This window comes from Microchirus variegatus (assembly GCF_963457635.1).
Source record: "Microchirus variegatus genome assembly, chromosome: 6".
NCBI classification, from domain to species: domain Eukaryota; kingdom Metazoa; phylum Chordata; class Actinopteri; order Pleuronectiformes; family Soleidae; genus Microchirus; species Microchirus variegatus.
In genome coordinates, this window is record NC_139807.1 from 18,779,209 (window position 1) to 18,791,618 (window position 12,410).

At 40.6% G+C, this 12,410-nt stretch overlaps 1 protein-coding gene across 1 annotated transcript in view; it reads left to right on the plus strand.

Annotated features, from left to right (window-relative positions):
- Positions 1-12,410, plus strand: part of LOC310928942 (connector enhancer of kinase suppressor of ras 2) — a gene marked incomplete at both ends in the record, with an annotated part of 62,227 nt that overhangs the window by 20,510 nt on the left and 29,307 nt on the right. The window contains 4 exons of the mRNA XM_083891609.1: positions 3,274-3,476; positions 3,790-3,877; positions 6,073-6,114; positions 12,035-12,154. Of these exons, the coding sequence (XP_083747735.1) occupies positions 3,274-3,476; positions 3,790-3,877; positions 6,073-6,114; positions 12,035-12,154 (453 nt within the window). The remainder of the gene's footprint in view (positions 1-3,273; positions 3,477-3,789; positions 3,878-6,072; positions 6,115-12,034; positions 12,155-12,410) is intronic.

A 12,410-nucleotide genomic window follows, 5' to 3' on the forward strand; every position in this document is an offset into this window, starting at 1 on the left:
TTGACACATTATACATTTGTGGGTAAGATTTAGCTCTAGAGAACGACTCTCTCCTCCAGTGGTTGTTTGATGTTGCTGTACTTCAACACTCAGCGCATGCATATCGGAAAGCCACATGGATTCTGTTAAAACCATTTTTACTCATGTCGCATGGCAACATGTGGGATATACTGTACATCTGATTTATAAGCACATACTGATGTGACACAAATCTGATTGGAAAATTGTAAATGGTAATTGGATTTCTGTGTCCAATCAGACCTCAACTAGTCTTGTAATATGAACATAGCGTCAGTGTCTTAATTTGTGAAATCTTTTTTTCGTTATTTTTGACTGTATATGACAGGGGATGGGAAGAAAAAGAGGAAAGGCACCATTCTGTGATGACACTTGCCAAATGTTAGTTAAAGGTCAACAGTCTGTTTTGCCTAAAACAGACACAAACACATTTATATCATGATTGCAGTTTGTAATTGCTCAGATTTATATATTTGTACTACACTGAAGCACCTGGAAGAGAAACGTGCCTGGATATTCTTATCTTGCAAGCTTAACATCATCTGCGAAACCTTAAAATATCTTGGCCTGAATAATATTTACATCGTTTTATTTGGTTCTTTTGCTCAGTGATTCCTGTCCTGTGTGTTGGCTCGTTGCTGATACAAATCTACACAGGTGTACATATTCATTTTCGAAATTCTGTTGCTTATTTTAATGTTTTTTATTATTATTATTTGTGCTGATTACAAAGTCCTCACTCCTCACCAGAAAGCTGGAATGAAAGTTTAATGTGATCATACATATACTGTTTTAAACATGTAATGTGATCATCATCAGCTTTCAATCAGCTATTTTTTAAATTATTATTATTTTATTCCTAAAATGCATTTTTCAGTTTTAATCCAGCATAACATTGTACATTTATTTAGTTAGAGTAAATAAACAAATTGTTCATTACATACTACTCTCCCTGAGTTGGCCATTGAACCCACATCATTCAGGCTTAACGTGAAAGTTGTGTCCCTATGTATGCGTATATATATATGTATATATATATTCTTGTTTAAGACCAGTAAAACTGGATACATTTTGAAAGAAGATAATTCAATGTGGCATCTAAACCGTTGGTTTTTAGTGAATGGTAGTAATATCAACACAGAAGAGGCTGCTCTACATGTAGCTGCTATGGCAACCACATCGACATGAAGACGGGGTGGGGGGTTGTTGCTGTAATGGCATTGCCCTCTCACTGTATTGATCTAGCACACACATCTGCACATACTGCTCAAATTATTTCTCTGCACACACACATTACATTACTACATTACACTTACATTAACATCACCTAACCAGATTTATACTGGCCTAACCCAAACATTAACCTAACCCTAATCTAACCTTAACCTCAGCCTAACCATACAACATGCGTGCGTCATTATGGGGACTTAATGTTTTGTCCCCATAAGGAAGACAAGTTTATATAATGTCTGTATAAATAGATGTTTATGCCAGAAAAGATCCCAAAGAGGTGACAAATACAAGTGCATATGTATTATGAACATATGACTGCATACGTACACACACATACACACGTGCACATGCAGTCATTCAGAAAGTTGACACAGTGCATTATTGTCATGCTTCATCTCAGTGCTCTGTCCCCTGGAAAGAGTCTCATCGAGCTTCAGATCGAAGCATATAGGGCAGCCTAATTACAGCTGCGCTAACATGTTCACTCCAAGTTCATGTACACATTCATGTTCACACAGAATACAGAAGATCATACAGAACACAGTGTGTGCATGACCTAGTTTCCCTGAGATGCATAGTTGGGTGCTTTCTCTTCATCCCTCTTGTCTTGCCTCTTTAGTATCTCAGTTCCCTCATTTCTCTCTCTCGCTCTCTCTCTCTCTCTGCTGTTAAACCCTTTGTCCTTTGTTGTCGCTGTGGTCGTGACAGTGTAGAATAGTTCTAGAGGCACGGGAGGAATAGATATGTCTACCTCAGCCTGCACATCTGACTTTACAAGGGTATGAGTGCATCTTAATGTGTGTCTGTATCTGTGTCTGTGTGGAGCCTTTGTGTCAGCAGGAATCAGGCTCTGTCATGGAGGACATGACACTAAGTGCAATGTGGAGCTCTTTCTCGCTCTCTCGCTGTGTGTGTGGGCAGAATGGATATTTTATAAAAATGCTTCTGGTTATTCAGAGGTAGCATTTCTACAGTTATAGTAGTTCCACCAGATTTAAAAAAAAGAAAAGAAAAGATACGTTACAATACCAACCAAATAGATAATGACATGGCTTCATGATTCTTTTCCGCTGTAAAGATTGTCTACAAGAAAAGAAACTTCCATTGAGGAAAAGTAAAAACAATAGTTCAATATTTGGGCATACTAATTAGATAGATGGTACATACCACTCCAAAGTTGAGTATCTATTATGGATTTAGAGGCAGCAGGAGCCCAGCTCAGCACAAAGACTAGAAGCAGAGGGATCCAGGCAGATGTTCTATCTCCAGAGTTGAAAACAATAGCTCTGACAGCTCACTAATTAAAGGTGGGGTAAGTGATTGCAATACATGCTCCATTGGAACAGTCATAAATATAAAATGCTCGCAGTACGCTCATCGTCTTTTTTGGAGCAATAAAGTAAAACATCACCAGATCCATCTGAGGGATGGGAGGATTACCTGGAAATGTGTCCTCAGATAATGGCCATGAATGTGAGGAGTGAAGCTTCTGAAGGAGTACTGAAAGTGTGTCGAGTCTCCACAACATTTCACCACCTTCAAAACATTGCATTGTTATTGATTACTGTCAATGATATGCAGACAGAGGTGCAGTTGTAACTTCAAATCACTAATCAGCAAACAAGTTATTTCATCTATCCATCCATTATCTACCACTTTATCCTTCACCGGAGGGTCAGGGGGGTGCTGTGCTTTATCTCAGCTGACATAGGGTGAAAGGCGGGGTACACCCTGTACAGTTTACCAGTCCATCGTAGGGCCACATATAGAGACAAACAGCCATTCACTCACACGTCTACGGTCAATTTAGAGTGACCAATTTACCTAATCGCCATATTGCATGTTTTTGGACTGTGTGAGGAAGCTGGAGAACCCAGAGAAAACCCATGCACACACAGGGAGAACATGCAAACTCCTTGCAGAAAGGCCCTTGTTCCATCCGGGGTTCAAAAAACAAATTAAACAAATTAGTTGCTTTCTGTATTTCTGCCACTGAAATTAATCATTCTGCTTCTCCTCTAGAATTACGGCTTAGAGACGGAAAACCTCAGGACTTTGTCCCACAAGCTGAACGCTTCAGCAAAGAACCTCCAGAACTTCATCCTGGGCCGGCGGAGGGGTGGACACTATGATGGTCGTGCGTCTCGGAGGCTACCCAATGACTTCCTCACCTCAGTGGTGGATCTGATTGGTGCAGCCAAGAACCTTCTAGCCTGGCTTGACAGGTAGGAATCATACCTTAGGCTTTAGGCCTGCACTTTGTGAGCAGCCTTTGTGCAGTAAAGATGATAACAAAAATCAAAATATGAATATATAAATTTAAATATCAGCAATACTTTTCTCTCCCAAAATAATGTGTGATTTACTTCAGAAGTAATGTTATTTAATCAGCTGTTACTGCGTCCGTCAACATAACTATGTATAAAGGACAGCAGTATGATTTCCCTCAAAGAGGAACATATGATTAAGATCAGTAACCAAATTAGGAAGATAATCCAGAAGGATCCAGATTTATCTTTTTGTTTTTATCTCTTTCAGGTCTCCATTTGCCAGTGTGACGGAGTATTCATTACTGAAGAACAACATTGTGCAGCTCTGCCTAGAATTAACTACAATTGTACAACAGGTGCTTACACACATGCATGCATCACACCGTCTATCATGCCTATATTTATTGTTATATATTATATTTATCTACTTGACAAGGGTCAGGTTTTGAACTGGTTTAGACTGGGTCTATCAATATGGATGCAGCTTGTTCATTTCAATAGATTTGACTATGAATGGAACATAATGCTGAACCACTGCCACAGCTTCAGGCAGTGTACTCATTGACTCACTGTTAAACCTCATCTGCTGCTTAAATATTGGACTCAGATGGAGAAGGAATGAGGAGTTGTCTTATCACTTAATTTTTCCGTCCTCTCTCTACTCCCTACTGTAACTTCTAGGGGTGGGAAAAATAATCGATTCTTCGATGCATCGCGATTCTCTCTAGAACGATTCCGAATCGATGCGGATAAGTTAATAATCGGAATTAAAAAAAAAAAAAAAAAATTTACTTCGCCTGCTGCAACATTCTGTTCGCTTCGCTCGCTGCAGAGCCAGGGTTTCCCCCAGTGTATTATAAGCCTAGCGGGCCGCCAGGCTTTGCGTTGCTTGTTTATTTATTTAAAATAGATTTTTTTTATACACCTCAGCTTTTTCTATACTGGGGAACAAGAGCGCACGTTCCCCCATGTAATCCGCGCAGCGCACGCTTGTCCAGGTGCCGATTGAAACCCAAGTCACACTATCAAATGCGTCATAATTATGGTTACATCGTTCTTGTCAATAAAGATATTATATTTAGGGATGCACCGATAATTCGGCGGTCGAAACAGAGCGAGTTCACGGTGGAACAGAGCCTGTTAAACGCTGGAAAGTCTCTGCGCAAAAGTGAAACTTGGCTGCGTGCGGCACAGATTATGAACTCCCCGCGACATTCACTTCACAGCAGAGAACATTCTCTCTCTTTGAGCAGTTAACCAAAGACATCAGCTCATCTGATGCATCTGTTATTCCCGTAATTGCAGCGTCAACGCGTTCTTTCACAAAGATTAAGACCACGGAGTGAGAACGATGAAAAGTGCGCTCTGCTCTTCAGAGTCTGTCACCACGTTTCACTCAGATCACCTGCACTTCATCGTGACTGTACTCCATCCTCGTCATAAAGATCATTATTCTTATGTGGGGATAAAACTAATAGAGAAATGATCCAGTCTGCTTTAGATCAAATCAAATGAGCGCTTGGAGACGCAGGAGCGACGAACGGCGCAGGAGAGGGAGAAGAGAACAGGGCAGGGGCGGTGCGCAGAAATAAAAGGGCTGTCTGCACCAGATGAGGCAGATGAGGGGGCACTACCACATTTATATTTATGTTGCTTTATCTTACTTTTAAATGAGTAGCAAAGTATTAAAGTAAAAAATTGTTGCAACGAGATGCATCGAGATGCATCGATAATCGGTTTAGAATCGAATCATTGACCTCTAGTAACTTCACTACTGACACATTTACTTTTTAAGAAATAAAACTAGACTTGCACACATGCACACTCTAAAATCTCATTGTTTGGACAGAAACTATGCCTGCTGTCCTGGAGCTCATCCATGTCCTTCCTGTAAGACCCTGCTTTGAGTGTGTGTTGAGAGTGTGTTTGTGCATGTGCCCAGAGTGAGTCCTGGAGCTCAGCAGATAACACCCATTCCTTCTTACAAGGGCCAAAGGAGAGCGAAGAGTAAGGGGCTTCCATCGGTCCACAATGGGCAAAATTAACACATGGCTGCCAGGCTGAAGTGAGACAGACAAAGGTGGCAGCGCTGTTTGCACGAATGCATCAAACAGATTAATTAACTACTACCATGCACATCTGTTGTATGCAGTGGGCTGCTTTCCCAGAAATAGATTAACTATCAGCTACCATTTAATAACAATATGTCATGTTCAAATAATTTCTAAATCCTGAGGAGGCTCATGAATCTCCATGCAGGAAAGTAGCTCCAGTATTGGTCAATCCAAAGTATTAGATTGCCTCTAGGCCTATTTTAAAGTAACACAAGACATAATATGGACGGTAAGAAATGAATAGCTGACTGTTGTTGTTCTCCAGTGGGAAAAATCTATCATTAGTTTTATCCATCTCATTTCTTTTATTTCCTCTTTTCTGCACTCTTATTTTTGGAAACTGAAGATATCTGAGCCTCTGTCCGGATGTTCACGTTGATGCTTCCTCCCTCTCACGTTTTCTTCCTCTTCCTCTTTGTCTTCCTCTCATTTTACAGGATTGCACTGTGTACGAGACAGAGAATAAGATTCTCCATGTGGTAAGTTTCCGTTTAAAAATTGTAGTTGAAACACCACACTGATTGATTGTTGTTGGCCTATTTTTATATCTTTGCCAAAAGTTCACAGTCACCAAATTAAAGAAGAGGTCTAAGAGTTTGACATTGTCAGGAATAAACTTATTCTTTGTGCTATTTTATTATTTGTGATCTTTAAAGATGCTGATTGGTTGTGTTTGTTAGCATTGCACAGAGACAGAAAAGTGATTTCCCATTGTTTCCATAAGGCACACAGCTCCTGGATCTGGCTTCATAGTAACCAGACAGACATGAAACATTAATGCAATCTTATCACCATTGGTAGACATAGGCTACTGTTTCATTTTGCAGTTGTAGACTCGCTATTAAAAGAGCAGCTGAAGAATGTTTCTGTGTGAGTGCATGTTTATGTTTATGCTTTTGATTTCTGCACTGGTGTGTGTCGGTATTTGTGGCCCGAGGATGACAGAAAACTGTATGTGCCTGCGAGTGAACTGGAGAGAGCAGATAGGGTCTGATCTGTGTTGACAGTTGGTTTGGGACACTTGCTGTCATCCAAGGTCAGGTGGAGAAAACCATGTTCATTTGTTGCAGAGGAGATCACAGCACTTTTTTAAAACTCTGATTAAATAATGTCATATTTAAATATATTGCATGTTTGTGTCAACAACACTAACTATAAGACCGTATTAGAGACATTTGTCTCTCCACGTTGTCCCCCATTATGTGGGATTTGGAAACACGGCTGTCATTTACCTTTTTTATTCATACACACACACACACACACTGCACATGTCAGATGAATTTCTTAGACATGTGCTACTGTGTATTTTAAATAACTACTAAGCTTCTTACTGATCCCTCACCCTTACTTGATCTTTGCTCTAACCTTAGCCTTAAAGCCGCAATGTGTAACTTCTGTTGCCAAAACACTGCCTGTGTCGCCGCTCCTCCAGACTTACCTTATTCCTCAGGTGAGCCTGAGATGACATTACATTGATTAGCATTAATGCTGCTTTCTAGAGCACATCCAAAACCAGTTGGACGTGGGACTTATCCTACCTCCAACTACAAAAAGTGCACTGGAATCCCTGTCGAAGTGGTCGACCTACCCCCACTTCACCAAAATGAAGTCTGAGAATAATGTCGCCACCCATGGAGTCACATGAATAGGCTATAAACTTTACTTTTCTGCGTGTAGAGTTGATTTAGACACAGCAAATTATCACAACTTGTTTTTCATGTTATGGTGTGAAATTATGTTGTCGTTGTTAGCATGAAGATATGTAGGGCTACGGTAAAAGTATACTCAGGACGTATCACTTATACATATATACGGCTTGGTTGTGTATGTAAGTAGACTGAATTGCTGACAGTCAAAATGCCTCTTCAAAGCGCCGCGATCAAACATTCGACTTCAATTACCTGGAACGTATTGAAGTAGGAGCGAGTACAATTCAGGTGGGCTCTGGAACTGATCATATATATCCAAAAAATCAGTAGCAACTGGACTTAGTTTTCTTGGAGAACTTCAAGAAAACTGCAATACCAGGATGAATGAGAATCTACACAAAATAATTATTCACCCTCCACTTTTGCTCCCACCCAAGCTTTAAAGCTGCAGTGTGTAACAAAAGACGAGTAGTGTTGCCCAGACTTACCCCATTCCTCAGGTGAACCTGTGGAGCTTTCAGAAAGGATGACTCGGTCCATCTAAATCTTTCTGGATCTCATTAAGTTAAACTTAATGAGCTTAACTTAAAGTTATCTTTCTACATTCAGTAACCTGTCAGGAATTGTACCAAAATAACCGGCCCAACCGTTCCATTTTTCTGTACCCTTTTCCTTGGGGTACCAGAGTAATGGTATGGTACAGGTGGAGCTAGACCCATGACAGTGAGCTGATTGGGTGACAGAAAAGAATCACTCCCTTGTGTTTATGGTTGTCGTCTGTTGAGTCATGTTCAATGTTTAGGCTTTATTGTTCCAAACCATGCCGTACTGTACCAAACCCAACTGTACCATGATGGAAACACGCCATTAAACACATCATCTGTGTCACCAAAGACACATGAAAACAAAACACTGCTATATTGAGAAACCTGGAGAGAGTCACATGGAGCTGAAAGGCTTAATCATCATTGTGTGAACTCAACTCACACTACCTTTTAACCTTTTACAAATAGAGTTGCATTATGGGGATTTGCTTTGTGTCCCACTTTATAGCGGAAAGACAAAGTGGGACACATGACTGTGATGTATGACATTTATATGTCTATGTAACTGTATGACCTGAAACACACGCACGCACGCACGCACGCACGCACGCACGCACACACACACACACACACACACACACACACACACACACACACACACACACACACACAAACAAACACAGTGCCAGACTAAAGGCTACACATGTCTAAGTCTGTTGTGTGTGGGAGGTTTATGTGTGAAATAGGGAGACAGCATGAAGAGAGACAGAGAGATAGATAACACACACACAGAGAGAGAGGAGGTGTTTGTTTTTGATGATGCTTCCTCACCGATCATTGTTTACTCTGTGTTTTAGTCAGTAATAAAGTGGAGGTAAAGTAACTCAGACACACAAACACACAAGATGTACACAATGATAGCATAAATGCTGTGTATGGAATAATTTACTACATTTAGTTAAAGCTGTCAAACTCTGATATTCTGTGTGCTTATTATTTGAAATTTGGATACACTCACTAAGACAACTAGAGAAATCAATAAGTAGTTACTCATATGTATGATTGTCTTTTAAATATATGTTTTTTATAGATTAAACTGGCCAATTCTAATGGGGTGCAAAGATTCATAATGAGGAATTCTGTCAATATCAGTGAGTGTTTCTTTAAGCATGATGAGTATCTTACTTTGGACATACATTATATGATAAAACATTTTCACAAGTAAAGAAAAATGTCTATATATATTTCAAACAGATAACTTTTTTCTCTGGGCGCTCTAAATGGACCATAGGTGTCAATGTGAGAGTTAATGTTTTTTTCATCTCTATAATGTTTGCTCTGTGATGGACAGTCCATCACAGGTGGACCTATGTAGGCTGGGATTGGCTCCAACTCCCCTGTGACCCTCATGTTGAGGATAAAGTGCTTGTGGGTAATTTTACCACATGGCATTAGTGTTTTTATTTAAAGAAAACAGTGTCGCATTTTTGTGTAATATACTTACTTGCCAATAGTTGAGAGTTGATCAATAAATCTCCCATATCTGTTTGTTAAAATATGAATATTGCTTAGCTTTGCATGAAGTCTGGAAACAAAGGAAAACAGCTGCACAGAAGGATGGGGGGTAAACAATTGGCTTAACACAGCATATTTCAGGCTCACATATTGTTCATATCTCACAACAGTATGTGCTGTATACTAACCATGTGGCTCCATGTATGTAATGTATCAGGTCTGGTTTAAAGGTCTACTGGAGCTACTGTAGTGGTAGTTGTAGATTCATGGGCTTCAGCTCTATAATGCAGAACTCTGTAGTGCTGCTCTGCTCTCCTCTGCTCTGCTCTGCTTTAGACTACGGCCTGCAGCAATCAGATGGACAGGAGCAGTCTGTGTTGAGTGTGTGTGAGAGAGGCAGAGCAAAAGCAAGAGAGAGAGGGAGAGAGAGAAGAGCATTAAGATATGAGTATGTGTGATGCTGTGTGTCCAATGAAGCATGAAGTGTGTATCAGCGTATGTGTTTTTATGTGCATGCATGCATAAGGATGAGAAGAATTACATAAGACTGCCCTAGTTGTGTGTTTTCCCTTTCCCTTGTTTCCTCCCCCTTTCCTCCTGGACTCTCCCTCCCACCTTTCTGCTTTTCTAGGTCTCTCCTCCACTCCCCATCTCTCCATCATTTTCTGTGTCTTGGTTGAGGTTTTGTATTTGCCGTGGCGCTTTACGCTCATGCATGTGGAAAACAATCAATTATGCAGTCGTGCTTAGAGCACGTTAGCACGTTTTAACATGTGTGCATAAGAGAGAAGTTGCAAGTCCACGGGAAAGGAAGCATCATAGGGAGAAGGAGAATGGGGGTTGTTGTGTGCACACAGAGCTTAATCCAGTTGGCACCATACTATGTCTGGCTTTCTGTTTCACTGCTTTTAAATCTCATGCCAGCCAGTCAGCCACATAAGGTAACTTCCCTATAATCTGCGCACTGATTCCCCCAGAGGCACGTCCGATCAAGGCAGGGTGTTCCGGAGCTTTAGGAGTTGAGAGTGTCCGTGGTGGTGATTGTTCTTTTGTCTCCCAGCCTTGGTTTAATCCCAGGTCAAGAATTAGTCCAATGATCAAAGACGGACACAATGATCAAAGCTGGAGACAAGCAGAGACACAGTATTGTCCCTTGCTGAAGGTTGCTGTTTGGAAAAGCTCAGCTTGTAGCTTTTAAATATAAACAAATGTCCACTCCATTCAAATCATTGTCGAATGAATTACACCATGCTGATTAAGTCTATCAGCTCCACAAAACACTCTCTGTGTGATTCTGTCTCTCTCTGTCAGTATTACAGTGTTTTGTTTTCATGTCTGTAGAGACATTCCTGCGTTGCACACTGAGCGGCACTTTTTACATTCCGCTTGATGGAGGAAAGCACAACATCTGCGTAGCGCTATAAAGCGAGGTGGCTACGTAAAATGTTGGAAATGGTAGAAGTCCACAGACGGGGGAATAGTTTGGTGTCTGCATATGATATTTCTGGGTAAATGTCAGCTCTGTGTATCACATTACATAATGTGTACACCTTGATATAAATAAAAATGAACAAACAGAGCCTCTGTGTGAATGAATGTTATACGTCATGCGGTTAAGAAGTACTTCTGCAGACATAGAGGTCATGGTTAGAGATAACGTTAACCATGACCTCTGTGTCTGCAGAAGAAGAATGAAAGATAATGTTAAGTCCTCTGAAGTCACGTCAACGCCTTTGAGTACGTGCATTTGAATGAGTTTTTGTGTGTGTGCGTGTTTACAATTGTGAGTGTGTTTGTGTGTTAAAGATCTCCTCTTAACCATAATCCAGTAATTGCTCATTAGGATTGAGATGAGAAGATTAGTTGATGCAGAGTTCACCACTGTCATGCAGCTTATAGCAGAGAATATACTTTATATTCTCCATTCTACATGTTGTTACACTCCTGCGTGTGAGTTTTCATGCATTCACATGCGCGTGTTTGTGTGTATTTGCACACGTTTGTGCACTAAGCGGCAATGCAATGAGGCAGTATAACCAAGGTAACCATCCCTGCAGTCAGTCAGCCAAGATTAGAAGGCAGAGATGTTGCTGATGATAAATTAACTTGCATGCGTGACCAAGCAGACAAACAGCCTGAAAAATAATCAGGGTTTATTTAGAACTATGGTGAGAAGGAAGGAAGGATTTTACTGGGCAATAATGCTCGGATGCATTCGAATGCATTAAAACTGTGTGTATTAGACATGTATCTGCAGAGGGGAAAACATAACAGCAGAGAAAAATCCATCCATTCTAAAACATGTCTGATTTTGATTGGTTGATTTGATGACAAAAATACACTTTACCATGACAGATAACAACAAATGAGATCTGTGCTCTGTAATTTAGTTGTTAGAAAATGTCATCTGTGCGCCTCAGGCTTGTTTTGTATCAGTGGTGTGTTGCTCTCTCTGTGATGGTGTCTTGTGGCCATGCTTGTGGACAGACTGTGACAGGAAACAGTTTGTGTGCTGGAGTGATGGAGGTGGCGATGTGGAACAGTCTGATGAAATGATTTCAGTTTCACCTCCTCCAGCTAGGTCACAGCATCCCCCACAGACCAAAACCAATCTCAGTAACGTTCTGTCTTTTTCTTTTTGTTTCTCTCTCTCTCTTCTTTCTTTTTTCCTCTGCTCTCTTTACCTTCAGTGTAAGACCTTAGCAGGGATTTGCGACCACATCATCTCTCTGTCGTCAGACTCTCTGGTCTCTCAGTCTGCCCATCTAGAGGTGGTCCACCTCACCAGCATCATGCCCAATGAAGGGCTGGTAAGGACACACACAAACATGCACAAAGGTCATTTTTAAGCTTGTCTAATATACTCAAACATCTGTATTTTTATATATATACTACAATATTGCACTATTTTATGCTGTGGTACTTTTTGACTGTGGTTTTCTGACAGTAGTTTTGTGTTGCATTTAAGTCTCCAAACACTAGTTGGCAGTAGTATTTTTTCTTAAAGTTGTCCATTTGGGGAGAGAAAATCTTGATATATATTCCCTTTCTTGTAGTATCCCAATA